General features: G+C 42.8%; 4 protein-coding genes across 4 annotated transcripts in view; 2 read left to right on the top strand and 2 right to left on the bottom strand.

Moving 5' to 3' along the window:
• Positions 1-2,121, bottom strand: part of LOC148730620 (uncharacterized) — a 10,117-nt gene extending 7,996 nt beyond the window's left edge. The window contains exons 1-5 of the mRNA XM_088760729.1: positions 1,619-2,121; positions 1,345-1,450; positions 767-928; positions 451-573; positions 1-265 (exon numbers count right to left, since the gene is read on the bottom strand). The exon at positions 1-265 is cut by the window's left edge and continues 655 nt beyond it. Coding sequence (XP_088616855.1) covers positions 1-265; positions 451-573; positions 767-928; positions 1,345-1,450; positions 1,619-1,871 — 909 coding nt within the window. The 5' untranslated portion in view covers positions 1,872-2,121. The remainder of the gene's footprint in view (positions 266-450; positions 574-766; positions 929-1,344; positions 1,451-1,618) is intronic.
• A 99-nt stretch (positions 2,122-2,220) lies between these two features.
• LOC148730619 (uncharacterized) lies at positions 2,221-3,555 on the top strand. The gene is made up of 2 exons (XM_088761826.1): positions 2,221-2,764; positions 2,897-3,555. The coding sequence occupies exons 1-2, from the start codon at positions 2,221-2,223 to the stop codon at positions 3,553-3,555; spliced, it is 1,203 nt and encodes a 400-aa protein (XP_088617952.1).
• Positions 3,556-5,616: 2,061 nt separating this feature from the next.
• On the top strand, positions 5,617-6,858 carry LOC148730618 (uncharacterized). Its single transcript, XM_088761825.1, has one exon. It carries the CDS (start codon positions 5,617-5,619, stop codon positions 6,856-6,858), a length of 1,242 nt encoding a protein of 413 aa, XP_088617951.1.
• Positions 6,859-16,805: 9,947 nt separating this feature from the next.
• On the bottom strand, positions 16,806-17,407 carry LOC111328076 (uncharacterized). Its single transcript, XM_088761623.1, has 2 exons — positions 17,279-17,407; positions 16,806-17,240 (listed from the first exon to the last, which is right to left on the bottom strand). The coding sequence occupies exons 1-2, from the start codon at positions 17,405-17,407 to the stop codon at positions 16,806-16,808; spliced, it is 564 nt and encodes a 187-aa protein (XP_088617749.1).
• Between the last annotated feature and the right edge of the window lie 5,859 nt (positions 17,408-23,266).

Below are 23,266 nucleotides of genomic sequence, written 5' to 3'. Positions count from 1 at the left end.
CATCACTCGTGCACCTTCATACAGGGCTTGATATTTTAATGATGAACTTTTGCCCTTCATAAGTTCTTTAAAATCCTTCTGAATAGTTTCCTGTAACATTTTCTTGTGTTCTTTACAAGTACGAGATACCATTTCTGGTAGAACATCAGAACAGGTATTTACAGGTTCTTCTTGATGCCCTTGAACCACTGACTTTCCTTCAGCAATAGGGCATGATTCAATAGCTGTCAGAGTTGCACTTCCATCTACTGAATGCTCATAGGAGCTACAATGCAATAAATTAGTTGAAATCATCAAAATTAATATTATTTCAAATTCTTGCGGCATATGGGCAGTTTTACATTTGACTGCCAAAATAATCTTCCTTAATCTCATACCTCAGGATTTCACCTTACAATCCCTCGAATAAGTACAAGATGTTTCTTTTTCATCAATTTGATATTTACTGACCTGAAAGACAGAGGCTGATACAGGTCATCTTCTTCACGTTCACCTTCACTGGACAGGGCATCGGAAGATTCATAATCAGACAGAGAACTGTCAATGGACTCATCACTTGAAACAGGACCAGAACTAGGAACAAAGGACAAAACAATGAAAGCTTAAATATTGTTTGTTATTGACATTAGAAATAATCATGAGGGACATCTTGAACATGAAAAGATGTTGTGTTCAATGCACTCAACAGTGGAGGATCAAGATATATAACCAAAACATGATCCTAAATTTGCAGTAAAGTTAAATCAATTAATACACATGTACATACCCCATACTATCATCCACAAAAGGATCTCCTCTGAGACTCCCAAATTCAGGATTGAGGGTAGCCATACCCTGCACAAGTGAGACTGCAGACACTGAGATTTCTTGAGCCAGAAAATCATCTTTTTTTGGTTCTTGCCCAACGGATACCCCAGTTATATCGACACTGAGAGGAAAATAAAGATAACAATGTTCAAAATTACAATGCAGTGGTAATTCAAAACACGATTTGTGTGAATGTTCAGGGCTAGAAAACTGAGGAAAAGTAATAAAGTATAATAATTAAAAATTAAAGAATTACGAAATCATCATCCTCATCATCATCATCATCATAGCAAGAAAAAGACAACTGAAACATTACCACAAGAAGTTGGCCAAGGTTTGTTTGTGTAGAACAAATCATTTTAGAAATTCCCTGGAAGCACTGGTGTCGTATGCAATAAGAATGATATTTATGTTTATTCGCATGTCAATTTGATGGAAAGCAGGTCAGAATAATACTTTCAGCTATACATTCATCCAGCCTACCATTAGTTTGAGGCTAAAAGTTCAGTGAAACTGATGTAAAACGCGTGTACTCACAGTGTATTTGTGTCCTCTTCGTTTCTGCCCGGAACTACAGGAGATACATCAATTTCGATCCTTGCTCTTTTGCTCAAAGGGGTAGATTGGAAGAGCTCACGTCTACCTATACAGAACATCATTTATAAATGAGTCGACCAAAATCAAACTCAATGCTAAAAAGTAGAAAATAGTTTTTGTTTACTGGATTTAGATAACACAGTTTGAAAAAATCAAAATGAAAGTGCACCAGCCTTGAAGAGAAATAGACTGATGAACGGAACTCAAATCTTACTTGAGTTGGGTCCGTTGTCGATAGAGGTTTCAGCTGGCAGTTCTTGACAGGAACTGCTCCTCAGCGTCCTCGCACGAAGCTCCTCAATGCTTTGATGGAGCAAAATCTCGGCAAATTGGCTGTTACTTAGCCCCTTGATATTCAACATTTCTTTCCTTTCATTCCACAGGCGAAAAGTGGACTCTCGAAGGATAATTCTTTTTGTTCCCTCGGTTGCCTGTGGTCGTCCGCGGTGAGGAACATGAAAGGCCATCGAAGACCTCCGGTTTGTCCGATAAATTTTCTCCCAAACAGAAAAAATAATTAAGAAATAACTAGTCAAATAGAAAGAACAATAAATTTGGAACGCGATTGAGGAAATTCAAGGCCTCAGTGAGGCAAATGTACTCGGATGAACGAGGATTTCTTTCCACTTCACGACTTGTCCAATACCGGATGGCAGAGAAAATGGCGGATTTCACATATCGCGCGCGCAATGTATTGTGGTTGGAAGGGATCCTTTAATAGTTCCCACGTTCAATGGTGACAAGAGAAAGTTTGAAGATTTTTGGGCCCTTCTTACGAGCCTCGTAGACAAGTCAACGGAGCCAGTACATTTGAAAATGGCAAGATTACGACAATGCCTTATAGGGAACGCTTTGGAAGCCATCCGTGGTCTCGGAATCACCGCCCCCGAATACGAGGAGGCAAAAGAAATATTAAAGACGAAGTATGGAGGTACGCGCCGGCTTCTGCGAGCCTATGTGGATCAACTAGAAGAGGCGCCGTTAATAAGAAGCAACGATATCCACGCGTTAGAAAAGTTTTCTGACCTTGTTAGAATTACAGTGGTAAAGTTACAGACCGAAGAAGGGAATGGCGAGATACGAGATGGAACTCTTTACAGCCTGCTGGTAAAAAAGTTTCCTGATCGTCAGCTAGAGAATTACAGTCGCTGGTTAAACGAACGCGCCAGACAAAGATCAGTCATAGCTTTCAGAGACTGGTTGAAAGACGAAGTCAGATTCCGAATAGAAGCAGCGGAAATGGTGAACGGGATTGATTCGAAACTGTCGAGCACGTCAGATTTCCGAGAGTACCGAGATACAAGGATCAGGGCAGGATGCGAAAATTTACATACTGTTGCAATGGCGAAAGAGCCGCGTGGTGTAAAGCCTCTATGTTCTCTCTGTCACAGTTTCTATCATGGGGTGTGGTATTACAAGGAGTTTTACGACAGAGGAGTGGATGACTGATGGAAGATCGCGAAAGAAAGAAGGCTGTGTTTCCATTGCCTAGGCTCTGATCAGAGGGGGAAAGATTGCCTAAGAGCCCGCAAGTGTGGTATAGATGGTTGCTCGCGAAATCATCATCGTCTTCTTCATGGGGGTGAAGTTTTGTCCGAAACTGGATCGACGACAACGTTGCCTTATGTTGACGATGAGAGACGCCCAGATGTTCCACGGGAGGGAGCACCCGCTGTGACCCTGACCAGCTGTAAGGAAGAAACATCGACTGAATCTTATTCGTTACGAACGGTCCCTGTGTGGATAAAGGCCAATGGTAGAAAAGTAAAAATAAACGCCATTCTAGACGACGCATCAAACGAAACTTTCCTAAATAAAGAGGTTGCTGGGGTCCTAGGACTGCAAGAGCCTTTCGAAAAAGTTCAAGTTCATGTTCTCAACGACACCGTCGAAATGTTTCAGTCCATGCCATTACAAATTGAAATCGAAAGTGCAGATGGCAGGTTGTCAAAGGAAATCGGGGTACAAACATGTCCTCAGAAAGTCACAGGTAGTTACAGAGCTGTGAACTGGAACAAACATCAGGATAAATGGCCTCACCTGACCCAGTGCAGTTTTCCCAAGCCGGCAAATGATGGACTTGTCGATCTTTTGATTGGCATTGATAACGCTGAACTCCATTATCGACATGTTGATCTCCGAGGAAAATAAGGTGGACCTGTCGCCCGCCTCGGACCACTTGGGTGGAGTTGTATAGGTGCGCCTGACGAAAGCCAAACCGCGAGGACACGATCCCATGTTATTCGTTCCTTGTTCACTACAGAGCCAATTTAGAGCGAGAGAAAAGAGTCCTATTGTGATGTCGACAACAGCTTAAAGAGATTCTGGGAAATTGAGAGGTCTGGCACAGACCACGATGACAGACTCGTACTCACCGAAGAATAAAGACTAGCTTTAAGAAAAGTGAAAGATTCCCTAAGGGACAAAAATGGAAGGTATCGTGTAGCCGTTTCTTGGAAAAAAAACAAACCCGATCTCCCTGACATCAAACCTATGGCACTGTCTCGACTACGAAGCACCAAAAGAAATTTGAAGAAGAACAGCCGTGTCGCCGAAGAATATCAAGCAACCATCCAGGCCTATGTTAGTAAAGTATATTTACGAAAGGTTCCCTGAAACGAACAGCTGCCAGCTAACGTATGGTATTTTCCGGTCGTAAGAATGGATAAATCGACAACAAAAGTACGAATCGTATTTGACTGTGCCGCTAAATGTAATGGTACTTCCTTAAATGACATGATTCATCCTGGGCCGAAATTACTGCAAGATCTTTTCAAAGTGCTCGTCCGTTTCCGTGGAAACCCTGTTGGCATCGCCAGCGACATGAAAGAAATGTACCTCCAGAAAGACATTGAGGAGTAGGACCGATCCCACTTCCTACTGTTCTGGAGAGATCTTGACCCTAACAAACAGCCAGATGAATTCGAGTTTAATTCAGCCCCTATGGAGTCGCAGTTCGTCGTGCAGGAAAACGCTCGAAGAAACCAAGACTGTTATCCCCTTGCCGCTGAGACCGTCCTTAAGTCAACTTATATGGACGATCCTATTGACAGTGTTGAAAACGATGGTGAAGGAGTGGAGCTATACCGTCAATTGAAGGCATTACGGGAGTCGCCGGCATGCAAGCCAGGAAATGGATCTCTTATTCACCGAAAGTTATTGAGGCGATTCCATCAGAAGAACACGCCACAGAGATTATGATTAACAGAGGTCAAGACCCGATAACGAGGACACTAGGAGTTTCCTGGAAAAGTACCGAAGACGTGTTTACCGTTACCGCTTTTCCAGTCTCCCCGGAATTTCAGACAACAAAGCGAAACGTCCTGCATAAAGTAGCAACGATTTTTGACCCACTGGGATTCGTACGCTCGTACGTTATTGTGGCAAAGATTCTACTTGAGGAATTGTGGATGCGAGGTTACAACTGGGACGACGAAGTTTAATATCGGGACTTGCTTCGAGCAATTGAAAGGTCTGCACGAGGTGACATTCCTCGGTGTCTGCGAAGTCCACAGCCTGTTAAGTCGAAGCACATTGTGACTTTTGTCGATGCCTCACAACAACCTTATGGTGCAGCAGTCTATATCCGCTGTGGATACGACAACGATACTGTAACCAGTCGCCTGATAGTAGCAAAGAGCAAAGTGGCACCACTGAACCCGAGAACAGTACCCAGACTGGAACTCATGGGTGCGATTTTAAGCCTACACCTAACACAGTCGATGCTGACAGCCTTAGAAGTACCAATGCAAAGCGTGACGTTTTACTCTGATAGTACAGATGCTCTATGATGGATTCGAGTACGCGGCAAGGACTTCCGACCGTTCGTACCCAACCGAATTGGTAAAATACAGATGTTCACTGAGCCGTCACAGTGGCAGCATGTCTCTACCAAAGGCAATCCAGCCGATTTATGTACAAGAGGGGTGACATCGTCAGAATTGGCCAAATGTTCCCTGTGGTGGAATGGTCCTGAACTGCCTGACAGATGATTTCAGTAAGTGGTCAAAGATGAAAGTCCCGGACAGACCTAGTTAAATGCCAGAGATGAGAAACTCGAAAAGGAAAGAATACATGAATGCCTATGCAACCCTTATGACGTGTAATCTTCAGAAAGGAACCGCACCGAAATAGAGCAACACGTTAAAAGAGTGGAGACTAGATCCGAAACTGTTTTCCAGTTGGACACGTTTAGTTCGAGTACGTGCGAGAATGAGAAGAGTACTACAAAACATGCGCAACAGAGACAATAGGAATGAAAGTATGGAACTGTTGCCCGAAGAATTAAAGGATGCTGAAGGAGAAATAGTGCGCTTGGAACAACGCAACGCTTTTTGTGACGAGTACACAGCTTTAAGCTCAGGGAAGCCGATACCAAAGAAAAACCAGTTCATAAAGCTTAACCCGTGCATCGACGACGATAGAGTTATCCGCGGTGTTGGCCAATTAAAGTTCGCAGGTTTTCTTCCATATGATACCAGATTTCCAATCATTCTACCTCGTGGACACTGGGTGACGAAACTTATTGTGAAGCACTATCATGAGAGAGGAAATCATGCTACTGGAGTAAACGTCACTCTTTGCCAGATGAGTGAGAGATTTTGGATTATCGCCGCACTCGAGGAAATTCGCGAGTGGGATCGTGAATGTAACGAACGTAAGAGAAGACGAAACAAGCCAGCTTGTCAGATTATGGCCCCACTCCCGCAAATGAGGTTCCGTTTCAGCTTCAGACGTTTCGCCGAAACAGCCGTAGATTTTGCACGTCCTTTCCATACTGTTCAAGGACGCGGAAAACCACGACAGAAAAGGTGGTTGTGCCCTTTTACTTTCTTGGAAACACAAGCAGTGTATTTAGAGATGGTCTGGGGACCGGATACCGACACGTTCTTAAATGCCTTCGCCAGTTTTACCAGTCGTCCTGGAGTTCCTAAAGAAGTGACAAGCGACAGAGGCACAAATTTCGTGTGCGCAGAGGACGAGTTAAAGAAACTAGTCCGCCAGCTAGACCGACAACAACTTCAGGACAAGACAGTCGAACTTGGAGTGACATGGAGATTCAATCCACCGGCTGCCCCACATTTTGGAGGAGCCCATGAAATAATGGTGAAAGCTGCTACGAAAGCCACGTACGCCATTCTTGGAGAACGGGACGTGAACGACGAGGAGTTAATCACCGTGTTCACAGGGGTGGAGTCGCTTCTTAATTCCCGTCCGTTGACTTATCAGAGTTCAGATCCACGAGACGATGTTCCATTGACACCTAACCATTTCTTGTACGTCCAAATTCTTGAAATTCAGGCCGATACCCCAAGAGGACGTTGGCCATTAGGACGGATTGTTGAAGTGTATCCTGGACGAGATGGCCACACCCGTGTAGCTAAAGTTGCGTGTGGTGTCAAGACTGTCATGAGACCGATTAACAAACTGGTTCCGCTTGGAATTAACTGTTAATTGCTTAGTTGGAAACACACTAGGACTACCTCCCAGTGTAGGTAGGGGGAATGTTACGAAGACGTTAATGAACTTGTGCGAATGCGACTCGCGTGCGCGTGCCTTGGGACTATGTAGGCTAATAATATCGTAAGCAAATCACGCGGACCTTTCAATTTTGACGTGTGTGATTTTTTAGAGGAGTGGAAAAGTTTTTAGTTTATCGAGTGGCAGTTTCGTTTAATGGTCGTCGTTGTTTACCGTGAATCTATAGTTTACCGTGTTGGAATTAAAGTGTTTGTTTGGATTTCCCGTTTCGCTTCCGAACAGTTGACTGACTCAATGGTACTTGACTGGCTATATGACTGGTTAACTGCTTTGCTGACCGACTGGTGACTGAGTGGCTGATTGACTGGTGAGTAACTCACTGGTTGACTGACTTGCTGACTGGAAGAGTGACTGACCTAATGGTTCTCCATGGTACTTAAGTAACTATCTGTCTCGTCAGCCGACTTCCTCACCGACTAGGTGGCTAATCGACAGCTGACTGGATGACTGATTGATTGACTACCTTAGGGATACTTGACTAGCTATCTCACCCATTAGCTGACTTCTGATCGACTGGTTGATGAGTGACTAATAGAATGGTCACTGACTAGCTGAGCAGCTGGTTGATTATCTGCTGGACTGAATGGTTAACTGACCTAGTGGTTCTTGACTGGCTATCTCACTGGTTAACTGGCTGGCTGAACGACTGGTGACTGATTGCCTAATTGACTTGTCACTGCTGGATCACTGCCTGGTTGATTGACTGCCTGACTGAAAGGTTGACTGACTCAATGATACTTGACAATGATACTATCGGAGTGTTTAACAGACTTGCTGACCGACTGGTGACTGAGTGGCTAATTGACTGCTGACTGACTGGCTGATTGACTGAGTGGCTGACTGAGTGGTTGACTGACTTAGTGGTAGTTGAGTGGCTATCTGACTGGTTGAGTAACTGGCTGACTTAATGGTTGACCGACTTACTGGTACTTGTCTTGGTATCTGATTGATTAATTGACTTCCTGACCGACTGGTGATTTGGTGGCTTATTGACTGGTGAATAACTGCTTGGTTGACTGACGGGATGACTGAGTAGTTGACTGAGTCAGTGCCACTTGAATACCTTTCCGACTGGTTAACTGACTTGCTGGCAACTAGTGGCTAAATGACTGGTGACCGACAGACTGACTGACTGGTTGAATGACTGGCTGACTTAATCGTTGACTGCCTCAGTCGCATTTGATTGGGTATCTGAGTAGTTAACTGACCTGCTCACCACTTGGTGACTGAGTGACTCATTGACTGATGACTGAATTGCCGACTGGCTGGTTGACTTACTGCATGACTGAATGCTTGACTGACTTAGTGGTATTTGACTGGCTATCCGACTGGTTAACTGGCTTGTTGACCGACTGGTGTCTGGGTGGTTAATTGACTGGTGACTCACTGCCCGACTGCCAGGTTGAGTGACTGGCTGAAAAATAAGCTGACTAACTCAGTGGTACTTGACTAGCTATCTGACTTGGTAATTGACTTGCTGATCGACTAGTGACCGAGTGGCTAGTTGACTGGTGACTGAGAGTCTGACTGGCTGGTTGACTGACTGGATAACTAAATGAGTAACTGACTCAGTGGTACTTGAATGGCTTTCTGACTGGTTACTTGCCTTGCTGATCGAATGGTGACCTAGTGGTTACCTGACTGGTGACTGACAGGGTGACTGGTTGGTTGACTGTATGGTTGACTCAAACTGTTGTAGTTGACTGACTTGCTGACCGACTAGTGACTGCTAGCTATTTTGACTGATGACTGACTGGCTGACTGGCTGGTTGACTAACTGGATGACTAAATGGTTGACTGCCCCAGTCGTATTTGACTGGCCATCTGATTGGTTAACTGACTTGCGACTGGTGACTGAGTGGCTTATTGAGTTGTGACCGACTTACTGACTGGCTGGTTGAGTGATGTGCTGACTTTATGGTTGAGTGACTCAGTTGCACATGACTGTGTGTCTGACTAGTCAACTCAAGGATAGCCAGTCAAGTATCATTGACTCAACCTTTCAGTCAGGCAGTCAATCAACCAGGCAGTCAGCCACTCAGTTACCAGTTAATTAGCCACTGAGTCAGCAAGTCAGTCAGTCAGTCAGCAAGTCAGTCAGTCAAGTCAGTCGGTCAGTCAGCAAGTTAGTTAACCAGTCACATACCCAGACAGTCAACCACGTAGTCAGCCAGAGTCACATGTCAATTAGCCACTCAGTCAGAAGATGGTCACCCAATAAATTAAAAAATCAGAAAGCAAATAAGGTGCCACTGATTCAGTCAACCATTCAATCATCCAGTCATTCAACCAACCAGTTACTCATTAGTCGAACAGCAAGTCAGATAACCAGTCAGATAGTTATTCAAGCACCGCTGAGTCAGTCACCATTCAGTCATCGAGTCCGTCAACAAGCCACTCAGTAAGCAGTAATTAAGGCACTCAGTCACCAGACCAGTCCGTTAGGAAGGAAGTCAACCAGTAAGATAACCAATCAGATAACCAGTCAAGTGCCACTCATTTAGTGAATCATACAGTCAGCCAGTCAGTTAAGCAGCCAGTCAGCCTCTCCGTAACCATTAGATTAGGCACTCAGCCACGAGTCGATTACCAAGTCAGTTAACAGTTCAGATAGCCAGTCAAGTATCACTGAGTTAGTCAATCAATCAGTCATCCAGTTAGTCAACAAACTAGTCAGCCAGTCAGTCCGCAGTCGATTAGCCACCCGGTCAACAGTCGCTCAGGAAGTGGGCTGACGAGACAGATAGCCACTCAAGGACCATTGACTCAGTCACTCTTCCAGTCAGCCAGTCAGTCAACCAGGCCGTCAGCCAGTCAGTCAACCAGGCCGTCAGCCAGTCAGTCACCAGTCAATTAGCCAATCAGTCACAAGTCCGTCAGCCAGCCAGTTAACCAGTGAGATAGCCAGTCAAGTACCACTAGGTCAGTTAACCATTAGTCAAGTAGACAATCAAACAGCTGCTCAGCTAGTCAGTCACCAATCAATTAGTCACTCAGTCGCCAGTCGGTCAGAATGTCAGTCAATTACTCAGATACCTACTTAAGTACCACTGGGTGAGTGAACCTTTCCGTCAACCGGTCAGTCAACCAGTTAGTCAGCCAGTCAGTCACCAGTCAATTAGCCACTCACTAACCAGTCGGTCAGCAAGTCAGTTAGCCAGTCAGATACCCAGTCAAGTCCCATTGAGTCAGCAACCTTTCAGTCATCCAGTCAGACAACCAGCCATTCAGCCGGTCATTCACCTGTCTTGAGATCTGTGAAAAAACGCTAAAATCCAGTTGCCGTCCGTCAATCCTGCGAAACTTGGCCAGAGAGTGAAATGGGCCAAGTCTTGCTCAACTCACGCTGGTAACAAGGTTTTTCAAAAAGTATCTGCAAACAAGCTAAAACCAATTTTTTCCACTAGATTGTGTTGAGATCTATAAGAAAACACTAAAATTTGCTTGATACTCCATGTTTCCTGCGAAATTTGGCAAGAGAGTGAAATGGGTCAAGTCTTGCTTTACTCCCGCTGAAAACACGGTTTTGGAAAGAGTATCTGCAAAAATCTCCAAACCAATTTTTTTAATAGCTTGTGTTGAAATCTGTGAGAAAGCACTAAAATTCGCTTGATACTCGTTGTTTTCTTCGAAATTTGGGCAGAGAGTGAAATGGGTCAAGTCTTGCTCAACTCTCCGTAAAAACACGGTTTTCCAAAGAGTATCAGCAAACAACCCCAAATGAGTTTTTTTAATAGATTGTGTTGAAATCGGTAAGAAAACACTAAAAATTTTCTTGATACCCGATGTTTCCTACAAAACTTTGTCAGAGAGTGAAATGGGTCAAGTCTTCCTAAACTCGTGCTGAAAATAGGGTTTAGCAAAAAGTATCCGGAAACAACCCAAAACCAATCTTTTTTAATAGATTGTGTTAAAATGTGTAAGGGAAAACTAAAATTTGCTTGATGCCCGATGTTTCCCGCGAAATTTGGTGAGAGTAGAGGCAAATGAGCTTTGCTCATGAAAATCGCCAAAGAAAGCCAGCTCGTATCAATTTAACAGATTTGTGTAGGAAGGATCGAGGTATGGCTTAAGTCTAAAACGGGATCCTATCATTTAATTTTGACCTCACCACACAGTTTTAAAAATCACCTATATTTCAAAATCCAAATATCGCATTTCGTATCAAATTTTCAATTATCAGTTTCCCCCGGTATAACTCAGAATCGGTTCAGGTTAAGCTCATGACGAGTAGAGATAGTATTGCTTTCCAGGATATAAAAATTAGTCTGGGGCTTTTCATATCCGCACGGAAAAACCAGGCTAAACTTTGTGAAGATCGCAACATCGTCATTTACGTATATGAGAACGATCCTTCGCAGTAAAGCACTATTTGAGCAATAGTGGAAATCAGACCTGAAAAAAATTTCAGGCCTGTACGGGATTCGAACCACTGACCTCTGCGATACTAGTGCAGCGCTCTACCAATTGAGCTAGCAGGCCATCAAATTAATTCGATATAAACCCGTAGATGATAAATCAAACAACAACAAACATATGAAACATATGTGTGAACTGCGGTTATGAGACGTATATGAGAACGATCCTTCGCAGTAAAGCACTATTTGAGCAATAGTGGAAATCAGACCTGAAAAAAAAAAAAATTTCAGGCCTGTACGGCACTAGTATCGCAGAGGTCAGTGGTTCGAATCCCGTACAGGCCTGAAATTTTTTTCAGGTCTGATTTCCACTATTGCTCAAATAGTGCTTTACTGCGAAGGATCGTTCTCATATACGTCTCATAACCGCAGTTCACACATATGTTTCATATGTTTGTTGTTGTTTGATTTATCATCTACGGGTTTATATCGAATTAATTTGATGGCCTGCTCCCAGTTGGCTTGTTAGCTCAATTGGTAGAGCGCTGCACTAGTATCGCAGAGGTCAGTGGTTCGAATCCCGTACAGGCCTGAAATTTTTTTCAGGTCTGATTTCCACTATTGCTCAAATAGTGCTTTACTGCGAAGGATCGTTCTCATATACGTCTCATAACCGCAGTTCACACATATGTTTCATATGTTTGTTGTTGATCGTCATTTACGTAACGACATAATCTAATTAAGCACTCCGTAGTTTAATCCGGAATTGCAAGCATATTTTAGAAGTTAGCACCGTGGTCGATCGAGAAATCTATACAGTAAGTTAACCATACATAGCTAACGACGCTAGATTGGTTTGTATCCCAGCTCTCGTTTGAAATTCTCATCCATTTCATCACATACGGATATTAGCAAAGCATTTGACTTCAGTCGCTCATGGTCAAGATGCTACAAGCCTATAATTTCTCTGACGTGTCATTTACGTCTCCTAAGATCGAATTTCCCAGACCGGCAAGGAAGGGTTAAGCTTGCCACCGTTAACAGCTTTTTGCACGGTTTAAGAAAAGACTGCCCTCAAGGGTCATGTTTCGGACCATTGCTGTGGAATATGTTTCAGAATCACTTAAGTTATAGTATTAAAAACTGTTTAGGATTCACTTAAAGTGCTACTGCGACCAAAAATGCACCTTTTCTTTTCTCCTCAGAGGTTGAAAGTACTTACCCTAAGTAACAAATCTTCCAAATCTTAAGGCAAAACTCCATCGAGAAGTAATATTACTTTCCCTGTAGATTCGCGATCTAAACGGCCGCCATTCTTCGAACCACAGAACTTCGCGCCAAGAAGAAGAGACTGCGTCGAGAAAGGAAGTGACATCAATGACTCAACAAACATCGCTAATTTGGTATGCCGAGAGAGAGTTGTTTTTCTGGTTCCGCAGGAAATAATAAAATTCGAAAGAATTGTTCCCCAGCTATCTTTTGCGAATTTCATGTAAAGGCATGCCTTCGCGACGTTGTCGAAGTGAGTCGATGACGTCACAACTAAAACTGCTTTAGTTATTTTCGCGGGCTCTCCAGTGTGTTATTCGAGCAATGGCAGAAGAATTTTTAATGTCTTCGCGGCACTGTTTTTAAGGAATAACGTTGTCAAATTTGAGAAACTTACGCTTATTCTTATAGTGTAGGGTATAAATGTGAAGTTAACACCAGAAAATTGGGAAAATAAAATTCAAACATTTCGTCGCAGTAGCACTTTAAGTTATAGTATTAAAAACTGTCAGTTTTATATGTGTGCAGACGACCATCAAATATGTGCCTCTCTTTTTTTTTGGGAATTTCTTTATTTTTTTGGCATTTTACAAAACACTACTCTACTTTCAATACACTACAGGACTCAGTTACAGTACGTTGCTTACAATAGTTTACTGAGAACACACCACAAACAAAGTATAGTTTACAATAAACTTGATTACAGCAGATGACTTACTATCAATTACTTCCACTACCTACACGATACACTACATTTACATTACGTAACAACATATTACACTCCTTTCAATATATTACATAAATTACTTACAGTACCTTAATAATACTATATAGCGAAATTGTGTGCTTTACAATAAAATTGACTTCGTATGCTACTCTACATTGTTTGGACACTCATCCCACAAAATGATATGTGGCAAAAGCTTATTCCATTTCTGAAAATGTTTAGCTAATTTATTCCGCTTTGTTGCAATCTTCATTTCTACCTGGTATATCTCCCCGATCTTGGTCTTATAAACTCCTATAAAAGGATTTTTAGAATTCAATTTACATTTGTATATATAAAATTTAGCTGTCAGTATTAGGTGATTTAGAATAGTAAAGTCCTCTTCCACATTGAAAGCTCCAAAAATTATATCCATTATTGTATAGGTTTGAAAACTAACTTGACATTCACCAAGCCAAGAACAGAAAGCTTCCCAGAAAACCTTTGTAACATTACAGTAGAAAAAGATATGTTCGAAGGATTCAACCTCTTGTTTACAAAAAGTACATGAGGGCGAATCTGCCAGTCCCTACCTAAACAATCTTTCGTTCGTAAATACTATGTTATTTAATACTTTATATTGGAATTCTCTAATTTTAGTTTCAATTGTGACGGTAAAAGGCAAGGAGTATATCCTCTTCCAGTCGAAGAAAATTGTGGACATTTTACCCTGAACTTATTTTGTGCAGTTGGAGGGATTTGCTTTTTGCTTTTAAACGCGTTATAAAGTGATTTGGATGTGATTTTTGCTAACATTACCTCAGAATTTTCCAAATTCAAATAGATTATGTCAGCTGTATTAGAGGGGGGATGTTGAGCGCTTTGTTTAATAATACGTCTCCAGTCACGAGGAATGGCGTCCACGACGCTCATTAACTTAAAATATTGTAGCGGAGATAAAATTGCATGTAACACCTTAACACCCTTTAAGAAGATTCCAGTGTCAGAAATGAGATCACCGATCGTAACAATTCCTTTAGAAAACAAGTGTTTTTCAAAAAATGGGATCTCTTGGACAGTAATATTTTTATTGTTCCATATAACCTGGTGAACTACATCTTCGTACGAAAGAATCGAAGGTCGCCTCAACCTGGACCAAGCGTCCAGGCACTCCTTATAAAAGGTCGGAAGGTAGATAGGTAACTGTCTGGTATCAAAATTACACTTAAGAATAAGTTTTCCCCCTACCTGAGAAAGGAAGTAATTTAATGTTATTTTCCAAGAGCTGTTATTATCCTTATTTGTAAATCTTTTTAATACCATCACCCTCTGTGCGAGGATTATTGACTGAATATCCAACATCTTAAGCCCTCCATCCTCAATATCATTGATAAGAGCGGCGCGTTTAATTTTATCATTGCCTTTCAAAATAAAACGGTACATCAGACTGTTGACCTCTTTGATTAAATCATCTGTGACTGTAGTCAACGCCGCTTTACTCAAGACTTTAGGGATAATAAACGATTTAACAAGCTGTATCCTTCCCAAAAGTGTAAGCCCTCTCCATTTTCACATATTTATTGTGTTTTTAATGGACTTTAAAATTGCTTCAAAGTTCGCTTTCACCCTGGATGAGACATTATAGTCAAAAACAATTCCTAGAATTTTAATTGAAGTTCGTACTTTATGAGCATAATTGTTTTGATCAAGACGATGGCTACCAATTGCAAAAATTTCAGTCTTATCTTTATTAACTTGGAGGTTGGAGAATCTCGAAAACGACTCCAGAGTCGACACTAAACGGTGATATGACGTAGTATCTCTAAGGAAACAAGTCATGTCATCTGCAAAAAGGGTTAGTTTGATTTCTTCCTCCTTAACCAATATACCTTTAATTTGATTGTCTTCACAAATTCGACAAGTGAGCATTTCAAGAGCAAGGATGAATAGTAAAGGTGACAAGGGGTCACCTTGGCTAACTCCGCATCTGACTGGGAACAGATCAGTAGCAAAACCATTGTTAAGAACACAGCTGGACACATTAGTATAAAACGTCTTGATCCACTGTAGAAAGTATGTTTCAAAACTATTTTTTTCAAGACTTTGAGGAGGAAGGTGTGATTTAAAGAGTCGAATGCTTTCTCGAAATCCACAGCCAGAAGGATACCAGAACAACCTGTAAATTGGGAAAATTCAAGTACGTCTTCAACCGTTCAAACTCCGTCCATAATTGACCTCTCTTTAATAAAGCCATTCTGATTAGGGTGGATCAAATAAGGTAGAATTTGTTCTAGTCTTCTTGCAATTACTTTGGAAACAATTTTAAGAGATTGGTCTCCAATTCTTTATAAAACGTCTGTCTTTGTCTTTCTTTTCTATCAAAGTAATCAGAGCCTGTTTCTGTGAATTGGATTGTTGTCCCTCTTCATGAGCAAAATTTAAGGCATTGACAAGGGACCTCCATATGAGATTCCAAAAGCCGAGGTGAAATTCCACAGTCAAACCATCGTTTCCCGGTGCTTTGTTTTTCTGAAAAGATTTCAAAGCTTGGAAATATTCATTAGTTGTAATATTGCTGTCCAAAAGCTCCCGCTGCACGTCCGTCAGCATTTTAGTATTAATATTCCGAAGGAATTGGTCAGTTGATATGCCATCACAATCACGTAAACCTGTATCGTAGACTTCCATAAAAGTTTTGGATCTCCGTAATTATCGGTTTCGGATCAGTCGTGCATTCATCGTTTGTGACCACTAGTTTTCTAACACTCCTTTTTTTCTTTTTATAGTTTTCTAAATTTAAAAAAATGTATCGCTTTTTTCTCCGTGTTCATACCAATTTATTCTTGATCGGATGATTGCCCCTTGAGCTATATATTCATATTGTCTATCATATTCACTTTGCAGGATTTCCAGTTCACTCACGTTTTCTGGGTTAGGCTGTTCATCGCATTTTGCTGTGCATTTTTTTAAATTTTGTTCCAACAGTGGTAGTTTCACCCTTCGATTTTTAACCTTCTGTTTGCTATAAGAAATTGTTTCATAGCGGATTTTGTACTTAATAAGGTCCCAAAGGACCCTTGGATCTTGGATATCTTTTCCTTCTTCCAGCCAGATGTTATATCTATCAGTTACTAATTTAATGTAATCTTCATCTTCTAAAAGACTGGAATTAAATTTCCAAAAAGATGGACCCCTTCCTGTTTCTTCGATCCCATTTATATGCATTGAAATAGCGGAGTGATCGGTTCTTATTGCCGGAATAATATCTACATTCTCTACCTCTTCCTGAATACTACTGGTAATTAGCCAGATATCTAGACGGTGTTGTACGACTGGGTTCTTTTGTGTCCACGTAAAACGTTCGACATCTGGATTTCTGACTCTCCATATGTCAATCAAATCAAACGACTAACACAAATCCTCGATCTTTTTGCAAGATTCTTTCATTTGTGGCTTGCCTCCGGAACCATCCAAAGTGGCATCAAGAATGACATTGAAGTCGCCTCCAATAATTATTTCGCAATTTTCTAGATTTCTTTTGGAAGATCCGGCGATATCCCAAAGTCTTTTCCTTTAAGTTTTCTGGCGTTAAACATGACCTTCTCTCGATCAGGGTATCTCAGGAAACGTACAATAATCTGTCTGGGTTTTCCGTCGGAGGGGTCCCGCTTTCCAATCCGATGTACTCTTTGAAATTCTAATCCATCGACATCTTCCAAACCTAGCTCCGTTCTCAAAAAATTAACCAAAACCTTCTTTGTGTCTTCCTCTGCGCCTACTTCTTGGATTTCAAAAAAGCGTAAGTTCTCCCGCCGCTGGTAGACCTCCATATAAAGTTTTTCATCTTTGAGCTGGTTAAGCTGGGTTTGTAATTCTTGGATTCTCATCATGAAGGATTTCCTTTCCTCATCAACGAAATTCATCCCGTTCTCTATGTCGTTCACAGTCCTCTCCGTTTTCTTCTGAAGAGACATTCAACCTTGGTTTGAAGAGAGCAGACTTGGACATCCACAGATTTAACATGGTTCTCAAGTTCTTCAAGTTTAGATTCTACTTTTCCAAGTTTGAATTCAACTGCTCCAAGTTTCTCTAATACGAGATCCAGTTTTGGTATAACCTGCTCCACCATATTGGATGAGGACATCGTTTCGTCTAATTTACAGCTTGTTCCCGAACTAGTCGATGAAGTACACCTTATTATTTTATCGTCTGGTGAGAGATCTTCCGTAGATGAAGTTGAAAGATTCTTCCACGTTTTTCGTTTGTTAGAAGTGGCCATGCAAAGCTTCAAAAAACGGAGCTGACACAAACACGTTTACTCCGTCATATTTCCCGACCCAGTCAAATATGTGCCTCTCATCAGCTGACTCAAAACGTTGCTACTCTGTTAAACAACGAAGCTAAGATTGTATCCGACTGGTATAAAAAAGGCAAATTCCAGGCAATGTTTCCAGCGTCAAAAGCAAAGAGTACGCAAGAGGCGCAGATTTGTCGTTGTTAATGAAGAAATTGAATGCACAAGTTCATTATCACTATTAGGAGTCCTTATAGATAATAAACTTAGTGTTGGTGCACACATTCAAAAAGTCTGTAAGAAAGCAAACTGAAAAATTGGTGTTCTGTTGAGGATGAAGAGCCTAGTTCTCGAAAAGACGAAGTTACATCGTTTAAAGCGGTAATAATCCCGAAGCTAAACTATTACTCACTTGTTTGGCCATTCCTTAGAGCATCTGATCGGTGGAAATTGGAGATGATACAGGAAAAAGGACTGAGAGCGGTTTTCAAGGACAGTGCATCAACATGCGAACATCTCTCAAAGAAAGCAGGATTGCCTACATTACGTAATAGAAGACTGCAAGACCTGACGGTGTTAATGTTTAACCTACAAAGTACATCTCTGAATTATTCCAAAGGATGCAAACTGTAGTACACAGCGGTTAAAATGAAATCCGTTTTATTCACGTACCTAACAGAACTAACTAAATAATTAAACAGACGCTGTATATATATGCAGGTCTCGAGGGTATTACATCACACCATCACGCATCACATTACATCGCGCATATTACATGCTCGTTGGCCTCCTATACACTACATTCTCTCTTTTCCTAAATGTTCAACATACAAATCGAACCCTTTAAATTAAGCCAGTCGCTCGATAAAAGGACAAGAAGTTCAAGCTATTCAGTTCATATCATATTCAGTTCATATTCCGTTTATATGGCTTTATAACGATCGGGCGGTCTTACAGTCCGGGTCGATCTCCGAACAGGCCTTCCCACTCCGGTATTTTCATTGTCTGGGAAATGCCAAGGTTGTTCTTGAGAATCTTCAGACGTTCCAGGAATCTCTTTTGGCATCGGTACGACTTTCGTCTCTGAAATTTTGCTCGCCCCTGGGTCATCCACCCGTACTGCAGAACCTGCCTGTACCACTTGGTCTTCCTTGCCATTGGATACATCTCCGTGCTCGTTATACTTCTTTACAAACACAGTGTTTCTTTTCAGTTCAATTCCAGTCTCGTTCCTAAGCGTTACCTCTGACCCCGTCTTATGAACAATCTTAAAGGGATCAGGGTTAAAGTTGGTAGACAGCTTGTTGGTTTTCTCTGCTTTGACAACAGCCGTGTCGCCAACACTTATGCTTTTGGCCTTGGCACCACTCTTAAGGTCAGCGTAAGCTTTTCCCTTTAATTTACTTGACCAATCTCGCTCTCGCACTTCCTCGCCTGGCACACCAGCTGTCTCTCTCTTCAGGTCTACCAGCTTAGATCTCATCTCGCGATCGAACATCATATAACAGGGTGTAGTCCCTGTCGTCGTTTGCGGAGTGGATCTGTACGCCGTCAACCATACTAGCAACTCAGGTCTCCAGTTCTTTCCTTCCAAATGTGCGATCTGTAGGCATTTCAGTAACGAGCGATTCTGGCGTTCCACCTCTCCATTTGCTGGTGGCCACAATGGAGTCGTTTCCCGGTGTTCGATACCATTCGTACGTAAAAAGGCTTCAGACTCTTCAGACACGAATTGGGGGGCCAATATCTGTCCTTTGGCGAGAATGGAAAACCGAATCTTGCAAACATGAGTGCAAGTCCTTCGATGACCTTGACTTCATTATAGCAACCTCTAGGAATCGACTATAGTAATCGACCACCACTTAAATACTCTCTCCTGTGGGTAGGGGTCCTAGTAGATCTGCTCCACAGTCCTGCCAAGAGGCACCTGGAGGGGGGTCAAATACAGAAGTGACCTGGCAGCCATGACAAACTCTACAAAATTTCTCAACGTCTTTGTCCATTATTGGCCACCAAACTTTACTGCGGTGACGATACTTCGTTTTGACTATACCCTGGTGCCCTTCATGTGCTAACCGCACCATCCTGTCGCGCACAAACCTGGGAACCACAATCCTTGTGCCTCGAAGCAAGAGTTCACCATACAGACATAATTCGTCCTTGACCTTTGCATACGAGGGAAGTATACACTGGTCCCAGTTCCCTGTCTTAACACATTTCTTCACCTGGGCCAATTCCTCGTCATTATAGGAAGCTTCCTCAATCTCTCTAGGTGACAGAGGAACGGATACACAGTCCTGAACAATTGCCCTAACATAGTCATACTCCTCTCCATGGTTCACGTGATCCGAGTTCAAGCGGGACAACGCGTCTGCTATATTAGTCTTTCCTAGGTGGTACACTACTTTAAAATACTACCCTTGTAGCATTGACTCATCTCTCTATCCTGGCGCAAAGTCTCCAAGTACTGGAGTAGATACGCTCCAGAGGCTTGTGGTCGGTCTCCAACTCCAAGTCCTGTCCAGAAACATACATGTTGGTCCTTTCACATGCCCAAACCAAGGCCAGCGCTTCCTTCTCCATTTGGCAGTAGCGCCGTTCGACGTCAGTTAAGTTCCTTGATGCGTACGAGACAACTCTCCACATGCCTCCCTGCTGCTGGGTGAGAACTGCCCCTAAGCCAACCGGGGATGCATCAGCAATGATTCGCGTTCTGCAACCAACCTTAAAATAAGCCATTGTCTCCGCCTGGGTGATTAGACGCTTTAGTTCCTCAAAAGCTGCTTGTTGCTCATTTCCCCAGTGAAACACGACGCTCTTCCTGGTCAACTCTTGAATAGGCTCGGCTATGGACGCTACGTCTGGCATGAACTTCGAAGAATACTGGACAATACCTATAAACGATCGTACTTCGTTTGCGTCTTTGGGAGGTCTTGCATCTCTAATAGCGGCTATCTTCTCTTCGCATGGATTTATACCGTCTCTAGTCAACTCATGGCCAAAGAACGTAAGCCTCGACAACCTAAACTGGCACTTGTCTCCGTTCACCGTCAACCCCACTTCACTCATCCTATCCAACATAGCAAAAAGACGCTTGTCGTGTTCCTCCACGTCACCTCCATGAACAATAAGATCGTCCGCAATGTTGGCAACCCCAGCACAACCTCTTAACACGTCTCTGATGATCTGCTGATATTTTTCTGGTGCCGATGTCACCCTAAACATCAACCACTTGTACCGATACAGCCCTCGGTGCGTGACGAAAGTAGTGATGTGACGAATTTCCTTGCTGAGCAGGATCTGGTGAAAACCCCACTTGAGATCAATCTTGCTAAACATGATACTTCCATTCAAGTCATGTAACAGCTCCTCGACGGTTGGAATTGGATGCCGCTCCCTGACGATTGCTTCATTCACTCGGCGCATGTCAACACAGACCCTCACGTCACCGTCACGTTTGGGAACAACAACCAATGGCGATGTCCATCCTGACGGCCCCTCCGGCACTTCCTCTATGATGTCCAGCCTCAAAGGTTCATCAAGCTTCGCATCAACCTGCTCTCGCAACCAAAAACGAATCCTGCGTACATGCTGCGCTACAGGCTTCATTGTCTCATCAACATGCGGTTTTAATTCGTAACCCTTCAAAAGACCAACACCACTAAATAACTCCTTGTATTTTTCTCTAACACTGCCGTCTGGTCGTCCTCCGTCAACACTGTTTGCCTGAAAAGGACCAACACGCAGCAGGCTCAGCACCTCGGCAGTTTCGCGACCTAACAGCGTGCGACCATCGCCTTCAACCACTATGAAGTCAGCCTTACTTCCGTCTTTAAACCCACGCCCAGCTTGCGTGACATCTGCCGTAAAAGTTCCTAGGGTCGGTAAAGGTTCTACGCCACCAGACGCAAAAATTTCTTTCGCAGACTTCCGAGATTCACACTTGATCTCCTTCTGCTTTAGTAATTCACAGGCCCGCTGACCCATAACATTACATGAACTTCCCGAATCAATAAGAACATCTGGTACGGAAACACCACCGATGATCAACGTTACCAACGCACTTCTTTGTTCCCTGTGGTCATCCAACTGTTCCACTGAAAAGGCATGATCGGGTCTTGACTGACGACCTGGTGTTGCAAAGTCTTCTTTGTCTTCTTCTCGGGGGGCAGGTCCTCGAGTCACTAGATTTGCCTCTTGCTCTAGTCTTCCGCGTCCACGTCCACCCCGACCAAATCCACCTGCACCTCTGCCACCCCGACCATGTCCACCTCAACTATTCCTCGTTCCTTTGGATCCCGACTAGGCGCCGCCTCGCTGATGGAGTTGGGGGCACTTGACCTTGAAATGGCCTATCGTACCGCACTTCCCCGCAGGTCTGACCTCACGCCGGGCACCGCAAATCCTGACTAAAGTGTCCTTCCCGTCCGTAACTAAACCACCTCTTCAATTTTGTGGGATTTTGTTTCCATCCACTCTTCTACTCACTGCATTGACCCGGTCTACCTGGTCCGTGTTGTATTGTTTCAGTTGTCATCAACCGCTTCTTGGGATTTCGTAGCCCGCAACAAATCACCCAAAGTAACTGTCCCTTTCTTTTTCCAGGAACTTCCGGCGCAAATGGCTGAGTAACACTTGTCTATGAGTTGATCACCAATGTAGTCGTCCTCGTTGACGCCAAACTCACAAGTCGCCGCTAGCTGACGCAATCTGCACACAAACTGGTCCACAGTTTCTCCGGTGTCCTGCGAAATTCGTCTAAAGAGATGTCTCTCAAGAAGAACGTTTGACTTGGGAAGAAACTAATTGACTAATTGTCAAGTACCTGAAGTGTTTCCTGAAACCTCACATCTCGCCATCACCGGCTAATGTGAAATAAATTCTTGAACGTCCATACCAGCAACGTGCAACAGAAGAGCTCGTTCGAAACACCTTTTCCCGTCACGTACCAATCAAACGCTCGCTTCCATCTCTTCCACCGCTGACTTAAATTGTGTGCCTCTCCCTTGGGATTAAATGGTTCCAATCCACTGACAGCTAAAGCAACTGAAGCAATTCCAAAGCCATTGACAGAACCGCCAACAGCACTGCTTGTCGTTTCGTCTGATCCACCGTGTCCCGGCATTTCTGAAATAAATCCCTGGCGAAATCACTTACGAATTCCCGGACGAAACTTCGGAAACCTTCGACAAAACCTCGAAATCCTCGAATTCCTCAAAATCTTCAAAATACTCGTCGCCAATGTAGTACACAGCGGTTAAAATGAAATCGATTTTATTCGCGTACCTAAGAGAACTAACTAAATAATTAAACACATGCTGTATATTTATGCAGGTCTCGAGGGTATTAAATCACACCATCACGCATCACATTACATCGCGCATATTACATGCTCGTTGGCATCCTATACACTACAGAAACTAATTACAATTTACCTACACCAGACTTTGTTATACCGAGATGTAATACAGTAACCCATGGAAAGCATTCGATCTCACATCTAAGGCATTATTTATGGTCCAAAATGTACGGACACAATGTGACTCGAACAGTTTTAAAAGACAAGGTAAGAAAATAGACCGAGAAAGATTTTTGCTTGAAAAATGTCCAACTGGCTGTTTTCTATATGATTCTACACTATAATCATTAATTATCATTATTTATTCACAGGTCATTCCTAAACTATATTCCTAC

This window comes from Stylophora pistillata, chromosome 5, assembly GCF_964205215.1.
Source record: "Stylophora pistillata chromosome 5, jaStyPist1.2, whole genome shotgun sequence".
Classification (NCBI taxonomy): Eukaryota; Metazoa; Cnidaria; class Anthozoa; order Scleractinia; family Pocilloporidae; genus Stylophora; species Stylophora pistillata.
The sequence above is the reverse complement of the archived record's forward strand: the minus strand, read 5'-3'. Positions and strand labels throughout refer to the sequence as shown.